The 26,785-nt window shown below is 38.8% G+C and overlaps 1 protein-coding gene across 2 annotated transcripts in view; it reads right to left on the bottom strand.

Annotated features, from left to right (window-relative positions):
• Positions 1-879: 879 nt before the first annotated feature.
• Positions 880-26,785, bottom strand: part of KMT5B (lysine methyltransferase 5B) — a 39,879-nt gene continuing 13,973 nt past the window's right edge. Inside the window, exons 2-10 of one of the 2 annotated variants that reach the window (XM_063117078.1) lie at positions 24,733-24,968; positions 22,031-22,178; positions 13,666-13,831; positions 12,076-12,185; positions 10,449-10,615; positions 10,117-10,136; positions 9,874-10,010; positions 7,591-7,787; positions 880-5,280 (exon numbers count right to left, since the gene is read on the bottom strand). In XM_063117078.1, coding sequence (XP_062973148.1) covers positions 3,803-5,280; positions 7,591-7,787; positions 9,874-10,010; positions 10,117-10,136; positions 10,449-10,615; positions 12,076-12,185; positions 13,666-13,831; positions 22,031-22,178; positions 24,733-24,892 — 2,583 coding nt within the window. In that variant the 5' untranslated portion in view covers positions 24,893-24,968 and the 3' untranslated portion in view covers positions 880-3,802. Of the gene's footprint in view, positions 5,281-7,590; positions 7,788-9,873; positions 10,011-10,116; positions 10,137-10,448; positions 10,616-12,075; positions 12,186-13,665; positions 13,832-18,483; positions 18,580-22,030; positions 22,179-24,732; positions 24,969-26,785 lie in introns of those variants that run through there. The other variant, XM_063117079.1, reaches the window with a different exon arrangement.

Here is a 26,785-nt window from a genome sequence, read left to right as displayed (position 1 = left end):
CTGAACTACCATTTCTTGAGATCACATTCCACAAGTCACGGGAATAAGTAGTAAGAATGTGCTGCTCCTAACAAAGAATGGAAGCTTTAAATCTCCATATCACATGTGAGGGGGGGGGGGGAATGCAGGAGCCATAATGGTTTTGTTGCACTTGAACTGGGCCACTGTCATTATAAATGAAGATCCAAGTGAAATGGAGCCTAATGAGGAAATAGTTCAGAACAGGAAATTTAAATGAAATACAACTAATTTGAGCAGTGCTCTGTCTTGCTCATTATAACAGTTGAATTTCCCTTTATTTTATGCAGCTATGCTCGTCTGCATTTAAAGTGTCTGATGGGAAGCAATGGAAAGAAGAACTTCTAGTATTCAAATCCTGTTTGGCTAGATCCAAAAAATGTTTGTGACACACTACATAGCATGTTACAATAACTCTATGTATATAGTATTACCAGCTACTTCTAGTTACCTAGATTTTGCCTGCCACTGAGGCTATTCAGATAAACAAGAAGGAAGCAAACTGTTTAGATGTTTCCACCAACAATGCTGCACTTGACACAGGATTACCTTCACAAAAATCAATGTGCACTCGTTCATGCTGAAAACTAGCAAGTGTTCAGTTATGCAGAGCATTACAACCTCCACATTTTACAGGAAAATCTGAATTTCCACAAATATAACCACAGAAAATATTAAAGCAGGTTAAAAACTTGTTCAGAGCCAGCTCAGTATTTAATGAGTTTAAAATTTCAAATTTTCCCCTTTGGTCCCATTTATTTCAAATCCATTTTGGCACAAATAAAAATTGATCACTGTGTACACTAATTCTCTTGTAATACATTTTGGGTTCCATTTTATATACTGGATACAGCTCGGAGCAAGGGTTAGAGATATTTAATACCAGTAGCTTACTGCAAAAGCTAAAGAAAGTCCTTTTAACATCATCAATATTAAAGATATTTACCCGTCATCAATATTACAGAAATAACTCAATTATATTTATTGCATTTGGAATATGTTTGTGACAACATAAGTTGGGGGGGAAAAGAAATACCAGAAACTCATTTCAGTTCCATAATTTCTAGTTTTACTAGAACTGAAACACTGAAATAAAACTGAAATGTACACAATTTGAAATAAAAAAAATCCAGCAATTCAAGCCTTGTCACTAACTCAAATGACAAAATTCATAATTTCCAATACAAAGCCCAAACTTTGCCATTGGAATTCTGGAAGTTTTGCATGAAATGTAAGTTGACATTATCAAAGCAGCTCTGCTTCTAACATACAGGAGCTACTTAGGGCTAAATTCTAGGATACCTGAAATTATTCTCTATTCTTGGACCATGACTGGACAGTTTTTGCCCAAGCTCATTTAAGTTTAAGGGTGTATACCCTTTGAGATGGCACAAAAGTGGCCAAGGTTGATTATTTTGAAAGAGGTGTTGATAATTCATTTGATGTTTGTGTGTAGGAACGGCTCTCAGGGTGCAGCTTTTCTGGACAGTTAACAATTGTGCTTCACAAGGCTATACTGTGCAGCTTTAATAGTTCTGCTAGTGAGGGTCAGGCAGACCCTCCAATTTTGTGCAACTTCCCATGTCTCCAAAATCAATTTACCAGTAACTTTTTCTGCAATCTTCATCTACTGCAAGCAAAGTAGATTGGCTCCTCATGTTACATCAGTAGTATGGAAGATGTAGTGCCTCTCCTTAAAATGCTGCTAGGTAACATGGGAAGACCTATACTATGGAGGAAAAAGCCCATGGTGTGGCTTCTCCCTAAACCAGTATTGGCTTCTTCTGGCTGCACAAGCAGTAGCACTGCTGTGGCTTACACTCTACTAAGATAACATAAGAAATCAGCCACAAATTTAATTTCTGCTCCTAGCAAATCTATACTATTTGCTAAAAAAACCGATATTACACCCAAATATCATATGAACGTATTTATTGCATGCAAAGTTGTTAATTTGGATAATTTTAGAGCCAACTGAGAATATAGTTGGACTTTTTGCGAGGAGTGGTATTGGCAGAATGACAGGAATTGGTAATAAGAGTTAGAATTGTATAGGAACGGGAATATGACTGGAGGCAATGAGAAGGGGTATATAGCCATGCACAGAAGCTCCAGTCATTACCCATTATAGCTTTCTACTGACACTTGCTCCAATTCAACAACTGCTTGGGGTAACAGGAGGCGTAACATGGGAACACGATTCCCCCATCCACAAAAGCTTCCCCGTTAATTTCAACAGAGGGCCCAATATGCCCATACAGATCTATGGATTGGGGTATATGTAAACATATATCCACTATTATGTGGACTAGAAATTTGTAGAAAGCAAGCTAGCATCCTCAGGATTTCTGTATCCTATAATAAGATTTTGTGCACAGAACTGCAAAAGATGAATAGCCCTGATAATATGTGTAACTAAAACCATTTGAGATGCATGTTCAAATAAATGGTTAATTTTATAGCCTTAATTTCTTTCTTCATCTGTTATTTCTCACTCTAGCTCTAAAAAATAGGAAGTTTCTTAAAAAAAAAAAGTGCACACAGAAATGCCTGAAATCTCAAAATGCAAGCTAAACAAAAGTAAAAAAAAAAAAAAAAAAAGTCCACTGGTCAGAGTTTAAAACTAGGTTTATAATTTCCTATTTATTGGCATGAATGTATTTCTAAACTTAAAAACCCTTCTGGTAAGTTATTAATTTTTTTTATGACAAAATTTCTCACAACACACAAATATTTACAACATATACATTTTTTCAGTCCTTTACACTGGATCTCAAAAGACAAACATTTTTAGAGATTACCACAGAACAAAAGCTGTGACTTAGGTTTTTGTTTTAAATTTCATAAAACTATCATAAGTTAAAGTGAATAGGTTTCTTTAAATTCCTTGTAGCATTTTACAAGTGCAACAGAAAACTATGAGGATCCAATTAGGATAGCTGCAGTTCATTGGATAAATGTTGCCTGTTGTAATCACATTGTTTCACAGCAAGTTCTTGAAAAAATAAGCACCAATCATTCTTGCAAAGAACAATTTTATCTAAAAGTATCGAAAAAGTGTTAAATACAAGGTGTTTTAATTTACATAACAAGAAATAAATACACCATATCCAAACTTGTATTCTGCATACTGCTACCCTTGTACATATAATGTACTAAAAGTCAGCAAACTGTCAACACCTTTTTTTTTTTTTTAAAGAAATCAATTTGACTTCAAACCAACGGTTTGCTACTATAACAAAGGCCACAAACAGTACGTCTGGGGACAGCATACAGTGTTAAAACTGACAAACTTCAAGGGGGAAAAACATCTAGCAAATAAACCAAAAAGCTGTAGTTCATTGCTGGTGATATTAACATACTAGAAAATAGGCCGCTACTATGATTTTTTTAATTTTAGATTGTTTAGTCAGATATAAGAGCAAAATAATACTCTCATAGATTAAAAATTATTGTGTAGCCACATTATTGTGATTTAATTATCCTGCATGGAAAAATCTGATGGCATTTTTGTAATTTTGCTTGAGCCTTTATTTTACAATAGAGCATTTTCTCTAACTCAGAATTGCACATAAGAAGGCTATTAAAAAGTACAATAAAAATTTGCACAAATGACTTAAGGAGTCAGTATGCTGTACACTTTCTACAATATTATGTTGATATAAGTGAATAAACAATAAAGAAGTGCTTCCACTAACATTTTCAGAAAGTTCATCATTGAGGAATAATTGACTGGAATTTTGTTTTAAAAATGGACATCCTATTCAGTTTAAGACCTGTAAGCTTATGCATTGAGCCTTAAAGACTGATCTTCTCTCCTCCTGGAAGAAATGTCAATGTCTATTGAATCCTTGCCAACTATAAGCCTTAAACGCTTAGCTGGAGGCAAAGGAATAAAATCGTCTTCAAAATCATCCTCATATTCATCCTCCTCCTCCTCTTCTTCCTCTGTAGATGAAGAGTCATCTGCAGTTTCTTCTTCATATTGACTATAATCATCCACTTCCATTCGTGACTCTAAAAGAGAAAGAGGATCACTACAGCACACCCCGTTCTCATGGAGGTCATCAGAATATGTTCCCCTGTCTTCTTCTTCTCGTTTTAACTGTATTTTTAATTTTGTTGAACTACTACTTGATCCTGAGTTAAACCCATTATTAAGCTTTGCTACATATAAGTTATTATCTTTTTCATGGTCTTTACTTAGTTTGATGCTTATTTTTGAAGAATTCATTCCATCATTTTCTTGGTCATTTGACTTGCTGTTGCTATCATGTCGCCTCCGCAAAGTCAGTTTGGGAATCCCAGAGCTGTTTTCGAGAATTAGTTGTGCATCATACCTTGTGATTCGCCGTTTCTTTTTGCTTTTTGCAGTTCTAAAACGGTCCTTTACTTTGAAAGTGTCCGAAGTTACAATGGAGCAACCACCAGATGCAGGAATACAGTCTTTATATCCAATGGCTGAATCCACTACATTGTTCATCTCTCCTAGGTCAGAACATGAACTGATCAAATCTGGCATTTGGTCTTTGCCAGGCAAGTTGTGTGCAGGATCAATTTCCTCCATTTTCATAGATGGCTTCATCACCAGTCTTCCTTGTCGTGATTTCTTTTTGGCCACAACCCTGTCACTCTTCTGACACCTCCCCTCCCCTTTATGTGATGTTACAAGAGCTTGCTCATTCTCGTCTATCACATGAGACTGCTGCTCCAAGCTATTGGTTCGCATGCCGGTCAAACTGTTTTTATAGCTATTCAGCATATTTGGTTCAAGCTTTAAGTCAGAGGTCTCTTTCAGATTCATTCGTGTTCTCATTGACCTCCTTGTTATGTATGTACAGGGTGACACTTCCCCAGGTTCATGAGCACCTTTCACTGAATTTAGTTTGTATTCTCGTGCTGCATGCCTTGTTAAGCAGCCACTAGAGACTGCGACTTGCACTGGTCCCTCCGTTTCTTTTTCTTTTTTAATGGGCAAGTTTTTGTACAGGACTATTTTGGGCTCTTTAAGAACCAAGTTTCCCATTTCGAGTTTTCGAGATGCATTTTTCTGCTCTGGCCTTTTGCACTGATTTCGCAATTTTATCTTTGAAAGTAAAGGCTTTGCAGGCTTTTTCAGTCTCTTTGGTACCCTGGAATTATTTAGATGAGTTAGTTTGGATGAGGTAGAATTTGATGAAGCTGGAATTCTTGAAATAGACTGCCGTGTTAATGTTCTACTCTTGCTGTTCTTTTTTACACCAATTGAAGATTTGCGGGTAGCTGCAAGATTAAACGAAATAGAATTTTAAAGATTTTCTCTCTCTCTTAATTACTATCAAGTAGTACTAACTCATATGAATATAAATATGGTTTCTGTTCATTGCAGAGACATGCATATTGCATAAAGCATTGCATACAGAAATAAAAGACTGTCCACAGCAGGTCATTAAACACTGCCAAGTCAGACCTTAAATACTGATGGTTAACTTTAAAACACTAACGGATCTAACTAGGGACAATTTCAATGTATATCTACTGACTGCTAACCCAAAACTACTCTTGTAATTCAGACTCCTAATCAAAGTTATTGCTAATCACACACACTTGTATAATCCTACTGACTATAAAAAGTACTCTACTATTGTATGCAGTTACAGACTAACGTCATACAATCTGTTCAGCTTTCCTTAACCATTGAAAAGAGTTGGTCATCTGGATCCCCATTTTACTGTGCACTTACGCAAATTATTATATTTTATTCTTTGCAGATACCATATTGTCTGTGTTCGCTATCCAGATAAAATGCAAGAAGATCTGTCAAGCTCAAGAAAAGTTGATTTTTTTAAAAATGCACAAAACAAGTTGTTAGGCCCATCTAAACTCAACATGTTTTATGACTAGGACACCTTTAATTTCACACCTGAAAAGGCTACTTTTATCTCATAGTGGTACTCAATTTTTTCAACAATTCTGAATGCCACTCAATCAAGTCAATGTTAATTTTAGCATAGGAGAACTATAAAAATGTTCTGAGGTACCATTATGTAGCCAAACAAAAGTCCAGTTCTTTCACTGGGTTTAGATGACACAGTAGTCAACGGTTGATTAAATACTCCACAGAAGACTAAATAGTCCACCGTTGACTACTGTGTATTCTGTTGGGGAAAAACCACATCACGGTTGGTTATTTCCCCGAAATAACCAACGCCAATAATCAACGGTGTGCAGGGCTGATTATCTGCACAACTGTTGATTACTGTGTCATATGGTGGGCTCCTTTGATTATTTCCCATGCCTACAGAGTCGTGAGGCAAGAGCGGCAGAAACCTCTGACTCTCTTGCCCAGTGGGGCTCTATAGGCAGGGAAAATAATCCCGTTGGGGAAGTGCTTGGGCAGCTGCCAATTGTGCCGTTCCTTGGTGGGTCGTTGCAACCCGCAGTTCCCCATGCGCTTCCCAGGACAAGCACATGCCATCCCTGGGTGGGGCACTGCCAATTGCAGTGCCCCATGTGTTCCCAGGGAGGTGCACGTCCCTTCCCCCCCCCCCCCCGCTGTGGAGGGGAAAGTGTTGGCGCCTGGGGATGGGGTTCGCTAGGAACACCTTCCGCTGCTTGAAAGCAGCAGGAGCTCCAAGCATACCCCATCCCCAGCATTTTGCAGTGAAGGTGATTTCTTGCAATGCCGAGGGAAGGAGGGACGATGTCAGGAGATACTCTCCTAACATTGTCTCTCTGCTCTCAGCATAGCAACAAATGGGGAATGGGGCTTTGTGGAGGGATACCATCCCCGGGATGGTATCCCCCCACAACGTCTCCTTCCACATTTGTTGTGAGGCCAGGGTGGAAAGAGCTATCAGGAGATGACTTAGCTCAGCGGCAGCACATCCTTTCCCGGTGGATGTGTCTCCTTTCCTGACAGGTAAGGAGACCCGTCCACAGTCCCTTGCTTCTACAGCAGGTGTGTTGTGTCTTCCTCCGCAGCTGCCGCCACAACAAGAACCGGTGGATGGATCTGCTCCACTGATCCCCTCCCACGCATGACGTGCAAATAGGGTTGGCTATTGTGTCTTCCAAACGCTCCCTTTGTGAGTCGTACATTATGATAGTTTACTCCCAGGCAATAAGACTCAAACTGACTGGTCATTTAAGCAACCACAACAAAGAGTACAAATACCCTAAACCAGAAAGGTACTGACATTTCTAAAGGTCTAAGGTTATTTACCTACAAAACTTGCTAGTTCAAAATATATGCCAAGTCAGAATCAGTCTTGTGATTTTAAATGTAGCTGAGAATATAATTACAGCAAAGAGGGAAACACTTTTAGTACAAATTATTAGCAATTTTATTAGATTTTAAGATGTTGATTAAATTCCAGAGCACTTGTATTATTGGCCCTGTCATCACAGCAACTGCAATCTTAGCTTCTACTTTCAGAGGCCTATAAGCAAATGGTAGTCCCGAACAGAACCCAGCCAACCCGCAACTTCTAAAGAAAAAAGGTCTAGAGAAGCCTAAATTGTGACTTTTAAGACAGCAAGTACATTTTTTAGAATGTTTCTAAAAAGGACCTTTTCAAAATGTTTGCTTACTTGCATTAGCTTTTTCCTGAGTGGTATCTGCATCAGTGTTAGAGCTGACAGACTGGCTGTCTGAATTTTTGCTGCTGTCACCCAACTTTTTAAGCCTGTTTAAACGTTTATCTGTTTCTCTAAGTCCATATTTGCTGTTGATCACAGGAGTAGGCACGGGCAGTCCCACTCTTGATTTAAAAGCACCAGTTCCACGTCTACAAAAAAGAATACACATTAATAACACCAAGCAGAGAAATAATAAAAAAAGTAATCTGAATCTCAGGTCAATACCAGTAAGTTTAGGTAAAACTGAGTTCATACAAGTATTTCCACATTGGTAGAATCTTGCTATTAATAGGTTTAGGGATTATTATTTTTTACTTCAAAGTCAAAATAACAGGAAATTCTCCACTATACTTTTCTGAAAGTATCCCCCTTCCTTTAAATTTACATCTTACAAGTGAAAACATTATTTTAACATGCTACTTGCAATTATGATTTTAACATACTACTTATTTATTATTTATTATTATAAGTGGCATTTATATCCCACCTTTTTTCCTCCAAGAAACATAATCCTCCTCCTCTCCATTTTTATCCTCACAACAACCCTGTGAAGTAGGTTGGGCTGAGTCTGTGACTAGTCCAAAGTCATCCAGTGGGTTTCCATGGCCATTCAAGTGAGGACTAGAACCTGGATTTCCCGACTCCCAGTCCAACACTTTAACCATCAGACCACACTGGCTCTTACAATCAATGACTGCTTTACATAAAATGGGATCCAATATTTTTCCATGATATAAACCTCAAACTACTGTTTAAGATATTAATAACACATTACTCTTATCCTGATTACCCTTGTGACCAAGAAAATGTAATTGCTTTCCCCAGAATATGGCAAGGAAACGCTGCCTTGAACAGATACATTGTCTGAAGGCACATGATGCAGTAGCCTTGCTAAAGCTACACAGGTCTGGATCTGGATAACATCTGGATGAGAGATTGCCTGGCAAACCTATGTGCTCAACCTGAATTCCATTACAGAAGCAAGGCAGGATATAAATGTAATTAATATGATTTTTGTTTGGAAGTAAATATCCTATGGGACCGCTGGTCTTACACAATTGATGTAACACTAGTGTAAACGACCTCTAGTGGAATGCCAACAGCATAAGCTAGCACAATGGGTTGCTTACACTAGCATTACAACAGCAGCATAAGTGGAGCAGCCCAGCTGGATACTGCTCAAAGAGGGTTATTAGATGCTTGCTTTCCCTCACTAGATCTCACAAATATCACCTATTCTTACAGAAAAAGGATCTCTTTCATGCTACTTAAATTTCTATAAGTGAATCTAATGTATAAATATACTAGTATGTCCATTTGGATGCCGAGATAACTAAATGCAAGAATGAACAAAATTAAATGGAAAAGGAAGTGAGGCAGGTGGCTACCAGGAGGAGGGCCTTCTCTGCTGTGGCACCCCGGCTGTGGAATGAGCTCCCTAAGGAGGTTCGGTTGGCACCTACATTACATGCTTTTAATGCCAGGTGAAGACTTTTATTCTCCCAGCATTTTAACAGTCTATAAATAAATTTTAACTTGGTGTTTTAAATTTGTAATTTTGCATTGCTGCTGTTTTTATCTGGTTGAACTTTTATATTGTATTTTATATTATGGTTTTATACTGTTGTTTCATACTTTGAATGTTTTTAATTTTTGTGAACTGACCAGACAGCTCTGGCTATTGGGCAGTATAGAAATGTAATAAATAAATAAATAAAAATAAATAAATGTCAAAATAATGAAATGAATGGGACTTCAGTCATAACTTCCTTGTCCCATTGATTTCATTAGGTCTACTCTAAACATGACTATATCTAGAATCAAACACTTAAACTAATACTAAGAAATTCAACCCAATTTTAGTGCCATCTTCTTTATTTCTCTCTAACGTGTATTATACATATGCCTTTAATGATGTTAGCTTAGCAAATCTCTTTTAGTATGAGCAACTTTACACAATACAGAAATAATGGGGTTGTTTGTACAACGTAATAGTCTAACATGGATCATTTAACCCACAGTGAGGCTGTGGTGTGGGTGGGGTGCATGTAACAGCCATTTTTTTTAATATGCAACTACAACTTCGTGTCATGCAAACCCGGTAAGCGTAGGTTATGCAAGGTTATTTAACCCTCGCATAACCTAAACTCGTCAGGTTTGCCTGACACGTCAGTATAAATCTCCTGATTGTAGAGACTTCAACTTTACAATGCTCTTTACATGGTCAGAACATACCTTTCACATGTGTAGCATTCACAGAATTCATTATTTTCTCCAAAAAACCCATCCCCATAGTAACAAGAAATTTCTTCTCCAGGTTCAATATCTCGTAGAGCTTTCACACATGCTGTATCCCGGCCAGTTGACACAAACTACAAGAGGATAAATAATATATTTTACTTATTTAAACAAAAATAATTTCAAAATAACAATGTATTGAAAAGGCTAGTTTGGATAGTTAAAACACTGAACACCTACCTTACAGTTGGGTCTGCAATCTGAAAAAGGTCCAAAACATAAAATCAATTAACTGTTGATAAGACCTGAAACATGAATAGTTACAGATATCTAAAGTAAGGTTTCATTTTGATTTCATCACCCATTATAAAACTCACCTAAATTAATAGCATAATACTAAACTAGAAAAATATAATACATTGTCTTAACTTGTTTTTACAGAATATTAACGCTATTTTACATCATGCTAATTAAATTTAGGGCATAAATGAACTCCAAATCAAGAAATATATTAAAAACTACTCCTGAATACAACAGTCAATCATCTTGAATTTTCTTTATGTGTTGCTTACCATGGTTGATGAATGCAGCTGGACCAAGCCATAGCTGAGCACAATTTTTCCGTGTCGAGTACATGACACTAAAGTCATTCTCTCCATGCCTGAGCAGCATGTTCTCTTCTAGTTCAGAGAGTTCAGCGATACAACCCACCAATAACTCTATTTTGTCATTCCGTTTCCTAATTAAGGATAAAATTATGTCGTTCAAGTATGACCAACGCATTATTAATACAATTTTCTTCCACCATAACAATACTTTAACGGGGAGAAATATGGTTGCATTCTGCCACTGTGGTTTGTTCACTGTTCCACAGGTGAGACAAAAACTTTGATAACATGTTCTGGCTATTTATAATTAGAGCTTGACTGTTCTAAGTGAATTAGTCTAAGCTAGAACCTGTCTAATCCAACAGCAATTCAATTTAAAAGGATGCAGCAACCTTCCCCAACTTTGTGCTCTCTAGCCGTGTTGAGTTGTAATTTTGCATTTCCAGCCAGCATAACTGTACTCACTCACGTTGTTTGCGGGCATGTTTTGCGAGCGAAAGGAGGGGACAAAATCCTGGGGGAGCCTGACATACAGAGACTTCAACTACTATGCTATTAAACACAAAATACCTGGATACCATTAGCACGTAAGAACAATTTCGCATTCATGTTCATTATAGTCGGAGCTTTGTCATTTAATTTTGATCCTGTTTGATTAAAACCAGATGATATAGGCCTTGATGATAGAGATTTTTAAAATCTATGTGACTGTCTAGGGATTTGGAGTGAGATGTTATCAGTATGCAGAAATCACACAGCTCTACTTTTCATTTTCATTTGATCCAAGTGGTGCTGTGGATGTTCTGCACAGGTGCCTAAGTCAGTAATGGGCTGGATGAGGGCTAACAACTGAAGCTCAATCCAGTTAAAATGGTGATGCTGTGGATGGGTTATTCACCTGACCATAGGGGTGGTGTTCAACTATATTTGAATGAGGCTGGACACCATATTAAAAATAAAGAGTGGGAGTAATTCTAGATGCAGCTTTACTTATGGAGATGCAAATAGGATGAAAGGGCTTTTACCAACTTCAGCTGGTATATTAGCTGTACTCTCATCTGGAAAAAAAAGTGATGTAGCCATCTATAAAATCCATGCTTGTTTACAAGTAACCCTTGGAAAGTGTTCAGAAACTTCCAACAGGTTCTAGACTGCTAACTAGAGCCTGCAGTAGTAATCAATACATTTCACTAATGCTGGAAGAGTTTCACTGGCTCCTACTTTGTTTCCAGGTACAATTTAAGGTACAGGTCTTTACCCTACTCCCAGATTGTTTAGGACTTCAAATATATCTAAAGGATCACATTGTCTCATATGAAGTTGCCCATTAGTTAGGATCATCGACTGAGGCCCTCCTCTTGGTTCCCTCACCATGAGTGGTTAAGCAGATAGTTACTGAAGAGAGGGCCTTCTCTAGGGTGGCACCCCAGCTTTGGAGTTTCCTTCGGGAAACAACGGCAGCAAACAAGAATTGAAAAATGCATGGAAGGGATTTTTTTTTTTTAACTCCACACACCACAAAATATGTTTTGGAACTGAAATTGATCACCACTAAAATTTGATACAGTATTACTATTACTGTAATACTTACCACTCTTTCGTTGCAACAATTTTGGCTCCATTTTGCTCAGATGAATAGCGATTGCATGGCAATATTTCAAATCCACTGTCAGTTGCAAACATTCGTAAATAAATAAATACCTGCAATAGAAATAAATTATCAAGTGCTGCTGTACTAAAGGAAGAACTTTTCTTTTAAATTGTTTTGAATAAGCCACAGGTACACATTCCTGCTAAAAACCGGGTGTATCCACCCTCTCTCACAAACACAGTAGCAATAGATAAGGTTAAATATGCATTTTGTAAAACAATTACTTTGAGATTGTCCTTAACTATGCTAGCTCTCACCCTTATGCTAACGGAGGGAGGGAGAAAATGACACTTCTATATACACTTTCCAGATAGTACATGAATCCCTATCACATCACTTCTGTCTCATCTATCTTCTGATTCAGGGTGGAGAACACATGATCTTCCAGATGTTGTTGGACTCCAACTCCCATCAGCCCCAGACATAAGCCCAATAATCAGTAGCAGCATTCTCCACTTAGAAAAAGTTGATCCATTTCCAAATGCTGGAAAATTATTTTAAATGCCTAAGTCCAGCATCCAATTTTGAGGCATCCAAGCAAACAGCTTCTGAGATTGTTCTGATCTTGTCCAGCTCTTCATCAAAGAGTGCCAGTTTTTGAAGGTATTGGTTCCTCATTTTTGAAATGCTTACAGTTTTCCTAGGGAGGGTACTAGTCAAAGATATCCAGGACTTCCAATATTCTGGTACAAAGAGACCAATAAGCTGTTTATTTTTAAAAGTATTTTCTTTTACGAAGGACAGCCCCTCAATTTTTGAGGCTCTGCCAGCTTTCCTAATGCATAATATTCTGCAAGGGTGAGATATGGATTAGCTCCTCAAAAAAATTAGAAGTAAAAACTCCAAATAATTCTCATTCTCCAGTATTATTCAATACTTTCCATGCTTCCTAAAAAAAACCCTGAATACCTTGAGTACCAAAAACATATCGTCCTGAAGTACTTTCAGAGTTGTTTTCATTCTTCAGTTTCTTAACCTTATACCTGAAAGCTTCCCACCTTCCCATTTCCTATGTCCTAATATATACCACTTACTGATAAGCTAAAGTTGTAACCTCATGATTTTAATGCATCAATTTCACATCATAAATATTTCATTTGAATATGTCTTCAAGTGGGGCCATAACGCTCACAACTGCTTAACCATGACTAAGCCATCAGCAGGGTTACATCTGCATCAGACTATGGCAGGTTGAGGGTATTTAACAGAGAAAAGCAAACTATTTCCTCCCATTCCCTATCCAGCTGTCTCTGCTACTGTTCTCTGTTTCTTTCTCCTACCCCATATTAATTCCCTGCCATGTTAGTCACTGAGCTTCAAATAGCCTCTGTCATTTCATGTCACTTTCCCCCATGGTTAATTTCCATCAAGCTAATTATTTTTTTAATAAAAACTTAAGAAGTATTTACTAAAGCTAAAAGCAAAGACAGACAATATTTTTTAAAACTAGTTTCATTTGATTAATATCCACAATAGCCTGCAAACCACACACTAACAATCTGAACTTGGATTAAGTATAAATACACCTACATGTTCCTTGAACAACCTTTCCTGCATTTTGTTCTTGTTAAGAAAATAGTGCCGGGCCCAGTCACCTGACGTCAAGGACTTGAAGGCTTTTTCCAAGTGCTCATCTTTTTTAAAACGCTCAATCACTTCCTTCAATTCCTCCTGCCTTCCTTTTATTGGTCGAAACCTAAAAACAGAAAAGAAAAAAAGATGCCATTCCAGTCAACCAGACCACATTTTATGGAGTTACTTCTTATGTCTAGAGTAACTGAATCATTGAGACAAAGCCATAAATGAAAATGAATTTTGCTGTCAGCAGGTTCTGTACAACTTTGAGCATTAAACAAAATAAATACAACAGATTTCTTATTTATAAAGATGTTAAGGTATTTATTTGGAATGTAATATTCTAAGCAAAGGACTGTTAAGGGTTAGGAGTTTAACAGGGAGTGACAAGAGCCTTTTTCTCTGAGGGATTTGCATCCACTACGGGAAAGCAGCTGTCCAGATGTGCGGACTGAACAGATTCTTGTCAACCACGGTGACTAGCAGGGGAGCAGTACGGACTGAAGCATCCTACACATCTGGGTTACAGGGATCAGAAGCACTGAAACAGCACACTTGACCTGCAAAATTAGTGCCCTTAAGGGCATGTGCAGACAGCTCTAACACATAAAAGAGCTCTGAGAACTGATTCGAGTACCACTTCCCAATTATATTACTGAATTAATTCCATTTCCAATCAAAACTATAATGTAAAATAAGCATGGGTCCCCACTGTGTGCAGGATTAGTGTACATTTGTAAAGCAACATTCCCATGATCTGTGACCACCAGATATAATCCTATAATGCACGAACAGCATTCTAGACCAACAGGCAAAATTGGTTACAAGTAAGCAAGCATGCTCCTTTCTTCCCATTCGATATTGAAAGAAAGCAAAATCATGTGAACGGATTTCAGGCAAACATTCAAGTATTAATCACATTAATAAAGTTTGTCGCTGTTTCTGGAAGAATCCAAAAACTCTTGCTCTCATTGCCTAGAAATAAGGCCTCTTCTAGTGAAGAGCAAGCAATGGACTTTGCCAGGGCAATCATTCTAGTTAGAGAGAACAAACTAAAGAGTTCGTCAAAGACAAACCTTAAATTGTTCTACATTTTCATGCGTTTCCATAGATAGAAGCATAAGAATAGGTTGATGGAATTGGGGGAAATCACTAAGTTACGAAACACTGATCTTGGTTGGGATATAGATTGATCTCAAGTGACCAACATGATGAGGCTGCAAGCGGATGCATTAAGAAAAGCATTTCTAATAAGGATAGGGAAGCATTAATACCCTTGGACAAGACACTGGGGAAGTCACATCTGGAATGCCATGCAGTGTTTGTAATCATTTTTCAAAAACAATTTAAAATGTTCAAATGCAAAGATCTGTCACTAGAATGACTACAGGTATGGGGCATTCATTCTACCAGTACAATGAAAGAACATGATCTATTCAGCTTAGGTAAAAAGGAGGCTGGGGTGGGGGGCAATATGCTTGCACTTTTCAAATATACGAGAACAGGTAGCACAGAAGATTACAGAAGAGTTTGGCTACTACGGTGATTACAAATTGAACACTTAGCAAAATTTAGTCTAATATTAAGAATGCTTAAACATTATGAGCGCAAATTTCTAGACTGATATTCTTGCAGCAATTGTAGAAGCAAATCACTTCATTGGGTTTAAGAAAAGTGTAGTGTAAGTATATGATGGATATCTTGCGTTGTTGTTGTTGTTATTTATTGCATTTGTATACCAACCCATAGCTGAAGCTCTCTGGGCAGTTCACATAAGATAAAAACACTTAAAAACAATATACAAAAATTAAAAACCACAAGAACATGCAAAATGCACATACATTTAAAACCACTATAACAATTTGACAAATGATGAGCCCAAAACCAGACCCAGGCTCATTGCATATTGCTAAATGCCTGGGAAAAGAGAAAAGTCTCAGGGAGATTGTTCCACAGTTGTGGGGCCACCAAAGAGAAGGCCTCTCTCTTGTTGACACCCTCCAAGCTTCCCTCGGAGTAGGCACCAGGAGGAGGACCTTAGACATTGAACGTAGTGTTCGGGTAGGTTCATGTCAGAAAAGGCATTCCGTCAGGTCTTGTGGTCCCAAGCAGTGTAAGGCTTTATAGATTAAAACCAGCACCTTGAATTGGGCTCGGAAACATTCAGGCAGCCAATGCAAGTGGGTCTTATATGGTTGAACCTTCTGGTCCTGGTTATCAATCTGGCTGCTGCGTTTTGCACAAGCTGCAGCTTCTGAACCATCTTCAAAGGCAGTCCCACGTAGAGTGCATTGCAGTAATCTAATTTGTGTTATATTCTGGTGCTTCAATGTAGCTCACGGACTGAAAAAGCCAAACCAATCATAAGAACTTAAGAAGAGCCAGGCTGGTAGTAGCCATTGATAACCTTCTCCTCCAGGAATTTATCTAACCCCCGTTTAAAGCCAGCCAAATTGGTGGCCATCACTACATCTTGTGGTAGCAAATTCCATCATTTAACTATGTGCTGTGTGAAGAAGCACTTCTTTTTATCTGTCCTGGATTTCCCACCAATAGGGATGGGCAAACTCATCTAGGTCCGATTCGTTGAACGCTCACTTCACCTCCACCACTACCTGCCCATTCACAGGGGTGCGTGAACTTCTTTTGTGGCTTGTTGAGCATCTGATGACATTACAAGCCCGTCCACACTCATCCGGAGCTTCCCTGTGCGCAGCAATGGAGGCTCCGGGAATTATATAACTTTCCCTGTTGCGTAAATGAGGCCTTTATGGGTGTCATTTATGCAACAGGGACATTACATAATTTTCAGTGTTTCCACTGTCATGCACAACAGAGGCTCCAGATGAGAGCAGACAGCTGCCAGGCACTTTTTGGGCTGTGTGGGTGTCTGAGCCGCAGGCATGCGAATGTGCTGCAGGTGCCCGACGGTGTTCAGGAGGGCAGATGCAGAGGAGTCCGTTGGACTCCCACACCCAGTCTGATGCTTGCAACATCCCTACTCACCAATTAGCTTCATGAGATGACCCCCAGGTTCTCCACACCATGAATAATTTTGTACACCTCTAGTGGCACAATCCTATCACTTATATTAAAAGCATTAAGACTGCAATTCTAAACATACTTATTAGGTAGCAAGCCCCATTGAGTTCAATGGGACTTAGTTCTGAGTAAACATGAACAGGATTGCACTGCACAACTGCCAAATTTGATCTAAGATTGTTTCCGATACATCACTGAGGTTCTTCTTTGTGTGCTATTTTTCTCTCCTCATAATTTCTTCTTCTTCATCATCATCATCATCATCATCATCATCATCTATTTCTTATCTGCCTCTCCCTTTGGAACATAGGCCATTGCAAAGGATCTAATTTCCAAGTTGCACTAAATATGTACTTTAAAGCAAGCCAAAAATCAAACCTATCCACCAGCCTATAAAAATATTCTCAAATCTGAGTACTCTTAAAACATATTAGATACAAACACTAGAACAAGTATTTATACCTAATAATAAGAATAAAGTGCATTTTAGGCAAGTGTTACAAACTATTCCATTTTATGGCTAGGTACTCAGGTAAAATGTTATTACCAAAAACCTCTTATATAACTGCAAGCATGGCAGATATTTGAATTGTGAGTTGAGAAAGCACAATCCTATCAAAAAGCAGCACTAGCAGACCATTTATCATCATTTTAGCATATGAACTTCAAGGCAACAAACAATGGGGAAGACATTCTACTTGACCTAATCCAGAGGCAAACATGAAATTCACTTCCAGCTTTTGAATAACTCCCTTTCAAAGCATTGTACATATGATTTGAAGTCACAAGGCTATTTTCAAAATGATGAACTGATTTTACATATCTTAGCCATGGTGGAGAGGGGAAATTTAAAACGGCACCCAGTAGCCGTGAATTCTGCACTAAGGATTTTGTATTAACATTCCCTAATGGCTCCAGATAGATGACAGACTGGCTGTAAGACTGAAGAAAAGTCTCAAACAAATAGAACTTTAAAAAAAGGTTTTTCTGAAGTTGTTGTTCTTAAAATCAAGGCAAACAACAATCCAGAGACTTCGTAAGTGAATATTAATGAATAAAAACACGTAGTTTAAATGCTATAGCATATTGCGCTAGCTTTGTATTTTAAGGGCCATCTTCTTCAATGTTTCTCCCCAACTGCTCCAATTATCTGAAGCTCTAGCTTCACATCCCCCAGCCCCATAATGGACTAGAGCGCTCACTGTGTGGAATGCTCCACCAACAGAGATTCACCAGGCACTGAAAGCGTATGGTTTAAGGCAGTGTGTAAAAATGTGGCTCCTTAAGAAGACATTTGGTTAAAAGTTCCAGTAGTGTTATTATTGCTGTTTATTTGGGTTTCTAAGATTGCTTTAAATATTGATTTTGTTTGTTTGCCATCTTGAGTTCCATCTCAGGTAAATAGGCAGTATTAAAAATAAATAAATAAAGCAAGCTAGCTCGTATACTATTAGGGAGACCAAAATAGATCTTAAACAATTTTGGACCAGCTCCAGCTCCTTATCATCCTCCAGCACCATACATCATTGCTCATGGACTAAACTCTAAAGACTCAAAGTCTGGAATAGTGTTTTCATTATTCATCCTGGAAGTGTGTAACAACCAACACAGAGCACGATGTTTGGATTTAAATAAGTTTAATTAGGAAACCAGTATTGCCCCTGCTATGGTTGGCTAATAATCAGTCTCTGCATGTGAACGCATGTACCCTTCCCTGTAAGCATGGCTCACCTGCTTGAATCATTTGGAGCTCTTTGCTGCGCAGACACCATTCAGCAATGCACCTCCTCTGTGCTTGTGGCATACTTTGGTTTAGTTTACACTGATCTGTAGAAGGGGATGGTGAGTGACTGGTCATGACTTATGGCAGAGGTTCAGACTAAGCACTCTTTTGGTTCCTTCTACCTCTATGACTTTAGGATGGTTACAACAGTTTTGAAGCAAGATGAAATACTATTGCCAACTATGTGGGTACAGGAAAGTCCAAATGAGCTTTAGGATAATGTACACTGTAGAAGCCTTCATCCATCGGGCATGAAATATATGATTATGATATCTGAGACCTGATATTACATCTCACATAGAAACTGTATCACATGTAATAAACTAGAGCTCAAAATGCTCAGATTATTTCATCAAACACATAATGAGTGCTATCAGAAGCACATCTCCTAAGACAGAGTGTGACTTTAAAAGTGGATTGTGAAAATATGTCCACCTTATCTGTCTACTTACACACAGCTATTCCCATTCTATTAGTTCATTTTCCATATTAGATGTCACTTTAGTTGCAGTGGTTTGTATAGAGATTTGCAGTAAACACTCAAGTTGGATTACTGTACATAGGGCTGCCCTTGAAGACAGTTCAGAAATGCAGTCAGTTAAGAATTACAGCTGCTAGACTGCTGGGTGCTGTTTTGACGACGGCGCATTGGCGCCACGAACCCTCAAACCCGTGTTTGCACTCCTGCAGGGTTGTCCCCATGCAAAGGAGCGAGCGTGAGGGTTTGTATCAATGGGAGGGGGAGCTGCTCCGCATCTTTTTGAGCTGGCGGGGAGCTCTGACTTAGCTCCTCTGGTTGCCCCCTAACCCCATCACTTTCCATGGACAGCAATTCCTCTCCAAGTAGCCCTCTTTCTCCCTACCTCATGCAGCTTGAGTTCCTCAAGCGCGGAGGCGATCCAGTAGCCATTCGGCTCGCTGGCTCGCCCCCTCCTTCATGTCCGGCCGACGGTGACCAATCATGGGTTCCCATCGGCTGGCCATGCCTCCACTGCAACACCAGAGCAAGGCAACAGACATAGATGAGGAGGCATCGCCTTGTTCCACAGAAAAAAGTTGGAGTAAGTCCCTGACTGTTTTAATTCAGACCTTTAGGGAAAAGACCTGGGATGGCTCCACAATGCTGCGTCACATAAATGACCTAGCACCACTGTGGAGCCACCCCGGGGCTTTCCCCATGTATAGATCCCACCCCCCTGGGTGTGGTATGATCAGTATTAAAACGATTTCATTGGCTCCCAATACGTTTCCAAGCTCAATTCAAAATGCTAGTACTTACCTTTTAAAGCCCTACACAGCCAAGTACCCAGGTAGTTCTTGGAGCGCCTTCTCCTACATCGGTCCACCTGAGCGTTGCCATAATCAGAATCTCTACTCTGGGTGCCCCCACTTTCTGAAGTGCAGTGGGTGATGTCAGGGGAGAGGGCCTTTATGGTTGTGTTGCCTCACATTTGGAATACCCTCCCTAGGGAATCTTGCCGAGTGTTTGTTATCTTTTGGGTGTCAAGCAAAGGCCTTTACATTCTCCCAAGCTTTTTAGATGCTTTGTAGTGCTTTTGAGCTAATGTAAAGTTTTTAACTCTCTCTTTTAACTCTCTCTTGTTTGTTAATAGATTATATTTTATCTGCTGTCTTTTGCTATTTTATTGACTTTTATTATTTAGCTGCATTGTTTTCATCTTGTAGTTAGCCACCCTAAGTGCATTTTTGCTGATGGTGATGTTATATATCTAATGAATAAAATTTTGTCTTGAACCCTTGTCTTGAATCTTTATTTTTTACGGATCCAAATAGTTCTCTGAAAGAGATCTTTTTCTTTTCTTTTTTACTGGAGTATACCAAATTTCAAGACAGCATTTTAAAAAATATACACTTGCATTACCAGGATTGAATCAGGAGTACTGCAAAAGTTGTAACAGTAGACAAGGATTTTCTTTCAAAGAAACTGATTCTTCATATGATTAATAAGGATTACAAAAACTGTCCTGAGATACTATTCTCACAGCAGAATCCAAAATATCGTTATAAAGTAACAATGAAGCTTCATCTGTTGTATCAATACAACTAGGAGCCTTCATAATTTTTACTTCTAGCAGTGGCACATTCTGCTTTTTCACCAACATACCTGTGCCTTTTTTCAAATTATGTGAAAAGAAAGAGATTGTCAACTCCAAACAAATTGAAGTTTCTTTGGCTAAAGGAAGTCTCTCAACTGTCTTAGAACATCATATAAACTAAGTCAATTCAGGTGCTGTGTTATGACAGCTATGTAGCCAAAACAAAGGCTAGTGAGAAACAACAGGGGAGTATCAGCATGCTCAGGGGGATCCTGGTGTTAGCAAAAGTAGAATTTTCAGGATGAGGGGAACCTAAAGGAATACCAGCCCAATGAGAATTGAGCACACACAGTGGCCCATGGAATGACTTCATGAGAAACAAATGGAAAACCAGGGGAATGGAATGGAGTATCCTGGTCAAGGGCCTTGCTGGTTGGCATCATGAAGAATGAATAGGACTGTGCCCTTATAGCTGCTAGAGTTCTGTTGCTCTGGGACTATTCAAACCACAACAAGTGTTCAAAACTAGCAGCTGAAGCATTTTGAAACACCTTCACAATTTTGTATTTCAGATTGTGTTGCGTGTAAGTCTCACACAAGAACATATCTAGTTCAAGTACACTGCAGCCAGCTGCACTGGTTTACACCCTGGAAAAAATATCTCAGAGCCAAACTACATGCAATGCGAACTGCATCACTTTGAAGCACTGTTTCAAGGTTGATGTGGTGACTTAGGGCTGGTTGTTAAGGTGTCAATTAGCTAGTATGCTCAACAATTGTGCTAGGAGCAAGATAACAAATGGAAATGGTATGCACCTACCTAAAAATTATTTTGTATGCTAAAGATAACAATCATAACTAGAAAAACTGAAGAATTTGAATTCTAATATGACAGTATTCCTTTACAAAATACAACTATTAAGGGAGAGATCGGATGTACAAGCTGTAGATCAGTGATATCGCTATATCTTGACAGACAAAGAGACAGAAACTAGTAATTACATAATGATTATAATATTTGTTACTAATAAATTAGAAATCAATGTACCAATAGCAATCTCAGTTCTTTGAGTGTGGTCGCTAGGTAACCAAAATGGCACCATCCACACAAAAAAGAGAGGCATCAGCATGCGCAAGAAACCATGATGTTTGCAGAAGTACAAAAAGTCTTTAGGAAAGAACCTTAAGAGGGCACCTACCACCACCAAAAAACCAACAAAAAACAGCCCAATGAAAACTGAGCATGCTCACTGGCCAAATGAATGCTGACTGGACTTGTTTGGGGATAGAAAACTGGGATGGAGGGGGTATGTAATGGAGTATTCTGAACAATATTCTGAACTCTCTACATGGCTACATTTTATTGCAAGTCCCATTTGTAATATATACAGCTCAAGGTCTCACTTGGAATATGACAATGGAGATTAAAGCAAATTACCTAGTGTTCATTTTATGCGTTTGAAAACCTAAATAAGGATCAAGAACCAAACTAGTGGCTAGGTCATCGTTCTCACACAGCTCCTTGGCAGACATTCCAGAGGAAGGCACGTAGCGACTTTGGCCCTCAAATCCCGAACCACCACTACCTGCATAAATCAAAAGAAATGTCAGTATTAGCTAAAAAAAAAAAGAGTCTTCTGGATCTTCCCCCTTTAAGAGGCAATCCCACGAAGGACAACAGGAGCTTTGAGAACAATGCAGTTTGTCGTACATATATGCGAGTCGAAAGGAAAAAAATGGGGCATCTTTTGTCAGAACCCAACAGCATCCTTTGTTTATTAGAAGACGAGCCCCCACTTTTGGATTCATGCATAGTTTTGACCACAGGGGATGAAGTTGAAAGCATATTAAATGGAGACCCTTGGCTTCAGCTCAATTTAACATAGAAATGTATGCAGTGAAATTATAATATTCAGTGAGGTGATATTCATCACTAAGAACCAATAAGATGGCATTATTATTTTTATTTGGTGCAATTATTGCTAGTTATGTATTTATTAGTTTTGAGCAGAAATATTATAAAATAACAGACTTGAAGGGTGGCAGCAGAGTAGCCATTCTGAAAAGAAACTGGTCCTCTATCATTTATTTACATGCAGCCAAATAACTTGTAGTGCTTTTCAAATGTAGATTGTGTGACATCCTGGCTGCACCCACAATACATCTTTCTATGAAACATACAGTTACCTTACAAGAGGTAGTATCATGCATAATTTGGCTTGCCTTGTGTTTTTCAAGAGAGTGTGCAATGCTCATTTGGTCCCCAAAAGCTTATTGTGGGAGTTTTATGGGCCAACTTTTGCATATTCCAAATAAGTTATGGAAATTGGCATGCATGTATGTTAACAGGCATGTTTTTTCATCCAACTTTAATATCTGAGTTTTCAAAAATGTTGAAACATTTTGGAAAGAACAGGGATCTAAAAGGGCAAGGAAGATGACATGAATCAATGGTGCTGGGACAGTTAAGGGGACAAAGGCTTGGAGCCAGGAAATGAGACAGAAATAACTGGAGAGCTAACGACATTTCTCATTAATTCATCAGTGTTCGGTAGACACTGTTAAAATATTTTCAAGACACAATTTCCCCAACTAGTCTTACAATTAGCCACCTATCTCATTGGCTGCAACATGCAAAAACTGCTTTCCAGTAAATCCTTTCTTTTCTGATGATAGAACATGTGGTTTCTCACTTTCTGTTCTAACATTAAGTAACTAATGCTTGCTTTAAATTTAGAAAATAAAGGAAGCCCAGCACAAAGCTTTAATTGTATAGCCTTGCCTAACACAGGAGCATCTCAGAGTTGGTTCCAATGGTATATTGGTGGTTGACTTGAAGTAAAAAAAAAGAAAAAAAAAAGGCCAAACTCATGCAGTTGGTCTACTCAGTGAACAGAGGAATAAAGGAGATGTCGATCCCAATTATGGCTACCGTCCTGTGAAGAGTAATGTTCTGCAAGTAGACCGTGTGTGTGAACAACCTGTTCTATTCAAGATGTTAACTTGTTATCAAAACTGATTTACAATATGCCTTCCAGCCTCTGAACAGGCATGCAATGAAGTCACAACACCTCATTTAGTGTTCACATGGGATGCAGGCAGACCTTGAAGGCAGCTTCAACTCCCTTTGCTACTTCAGAATTCCCAAGTTCTGTAGTTGCAAAAGGGAAAAAAACCTGCCTATGCCACAGAGAGGCTATAAGTGAAGAATTTTGTATGACTGTTTCATTAAGACCTGAAAATTTCAGGAAGCCAAATTTTGCTCCCGGCCTAAATTTGTAGCGGCACTGGAAATGTTTAAACTGGAAAGGAAATTTCTCTCATTTTAACGAAGATCATCTTCCAACAATGTATGCTCATGTCTACTGATAGCAGACACCTTTTATTTGGAACTCCTTTGTGCAAAATGAAGTGTTACTGTTGACATGGTTCTGCATGACCAACAAAAATCTTTAAATAATACAGTGCATTTTAGCAGGTTGGGGCAAGTAAATTGCAACTTTTAAACCAGCCAAAACAAATAGAAAATACATTCATATGTTCAGAACAAGAAGTGCCAAAGTAAATTCAAATTGCAGCTGTTCCTAAATCCCAGTTCATCAAGTTTTTAAATCCCAATTTTATTATGTCTTTTATTGATATCCAAGATCCCAGTAAAATAGAAACTAAGCTGAATAAACAGGAGATTCTTGAAACTGCTCTCATGAATACCAAGACTACAATTCACAGCCAATTTAAATCAATGGCAAACCTCCCACTGAATTTCATGGTTGTGGACTGCACCATAATCACTTGGTTTTCCGGGACACATAATAAATATGCAGAAATTTTAATTTTCTACCACTGCACATCAAGCATTAGACACAATTCTTCACATATTTGATACAGAAGAACACTAAACATTTAAGCTTTCATTGGGACTTAGGTTTATTTCAAGAATAAGAATAAATTATTTGGCTACATTAATCTGTCATGAAATAAAGGAACTTATTAACCGGACACAATGTAAATATGTACAGATAGAATAAACTCAGCAAATACAACCTTCATGAAATTAAAAATGCAGACAGCAGTATTCCATAAGAAAATCAGAAATTACAAATAACTGAGATTACTCCTATTACATTAGCATATACATACATCTGCTTGACCGTCTCTCAACTCCATTTTTGCCAGTCTTTGGATTTTCCTTTCCAGGGTGCTGTAATTTGGACTGGTTCTGAAGGTGATCATTAGATAACCTGCTTCCATTTCTCCGGCCATTCACCACCATGTTCTTGGATTCTCCCAACCACTTCATTCCCACAGACAATTTGCCCTCGTTGCATTTAGTCCTTTTTCCAAAGGCTTTAAGAAGTTAATTGTAGTTCAGCTTCCTAATAGAAACAGAATGCACAAATAGAAGAAAACAGTTCAAAACCTAGCTGTAAGGAAAGCATACTGAATGATCTATACAAATAATCAGTCATGCTAATTTTATCAAGTATTTCATACTATATATTTTGAAATACAAAAGTCAAATTTCTTCCTCTACTGGGGAAAGGAGCATCTACAGGAGGAAAGAAGGGCTGCTTCACAAAGTTTCATGTATACTGGTGCAGGAGAAAACATATGCAAATCATATGCAGCATTCACATGCATCTTTTTTGGTGTATGTCTTTCCAAAAGGTCCAATTCTTCAAAAATCCTCATCCCTCTTGATAGCAATGAGTGTAGCTGGAGAATAAACAGAGCAAATCCAAGTGTTCCCCTACACCTGGGAATGTGTCAGAGGGAGGACTGTTCTCAACACCTGGAGCCCAGCAGTCCACAACTTCAAAGCATAACAGTCCTTTAAGCCTTTTAAGGGGCTTTCTCTAAATGTGCTTTGTCCCTCACAGCCGAGGTTGCTCATAGTTAACAACCTATAGTTAAACCATAGTGACAGTACTTTAATTTGGACTCAGAAACACACTGTCAGCCAATGTAACCAGTTACAGAATTGGTGTAATATGTCCTGTGCACTTGATCCTTATTAATGTTCTTGTTGTGATATTCTGTACTGACTGAACCTTCCAAACTATTTCTAAAGGCAGTCCCACACAGAGCACCTTACAATAATCCATTCTGGATGTAGGTACAGCATGCATCACAGAGGTGAGGTCCACTTTCTCTCTCTGGCTCACAGCTACCAAACCAGTCAAGGTTGGTAAAAGACACTTCTGGCCAACGATGTTACCTGTATTTCCATCAAGAGCATTGAATCTAGGGGTAGGCTGTATACCTGAGTTTTCAGGGGGAGTACAACCCCATCTTAGAGAGGTCACATACTTCCATCCAGAACACTGGACTTCTCAACCCTCACAACCTCCATCTTGTCAGGATTCAGTTTCAGCTTGTTCACCCTCATTCATCCCCAAATTGCCTCCAGACATCTATCTGTTCAGAACTTCTACCACCTCCCTTAGATGGTAGAAATGCAAGATAGACCTGCATATCATCTGCATACCAACACTGCAGTTCAAACCTCCTGCTCACTTCTTCCAGTGTTTAGAAGTAGATAATCAAAAGCCTAAGGGACAATAGAAACTTAAGCACCCCTAAAGGCCAATGGCCAAGAGGTGGACCAGCACCACCTTCTAGACTAGCCCTCCAAAAAGGACTGAAGCCACCATTAACACCATGGCCCCAAGTCCCATCCTATAGAGCCGCTCCAAAAGAAAACCATGGCTGATGATAGCAAAGCTGCTGAGAGGTCCAGGGTTTCACTTCTCAAATCCACTCCATGGCATAAGTCATCTACCAGGTGACCAGGATGGTTTCTGTCCTAAGCCCATACCAAAAGTCAAATTGCAAAGGCTCTAAATCTGTATTCTCCAAGATTTCCTAGCGTTTCTGGGACCTTGCTAAAAATGGTTAAGTTTGGACCAATTTCTTCACTAGCCTTTTGTTTGTTTTTAACCAGTCTGCTAAGAGTAGCGCCAGCTCCATCAGGCTCCTCCCTGCCTCAGCTGTCACCTGGCAGCAGTCACTCCTTCAGGCTGCAGCAGAGCAAGATGGGAAATATGATCATTCCATTGGCTTTGCTGAGAGACTAGCTCCATTTAGCTCATTTCCCCATGAACAGTTTGCATTATAAGAACAACTATGTAACTTTAAGAATGGATGCCTGGGCTTTTTTCTGTTCTGCTTCTCGCCTCCATCTTTTTTTCCT

This window comes from Elgaria multicarinata, chromosome 2, assembly GCF_023053635.1.
Source record: "Elgaria multicarinata webbii isolate HBS135686 ecotype San Diego chromosome 2, rElgMul1.1.pri, whole genome shotgun sequence".
Classification (NCBI taxonomy): Eukaryota; Metazoa; Chordata; class Lepidosauria; order Squamata; family Anguidae; genus Elgaria; species Elgaria multicarinata.
Note: the sequence above shows the minus strand (reverse complement) of the source record. Positions and strands in the feature narration are given on the sequence as shown.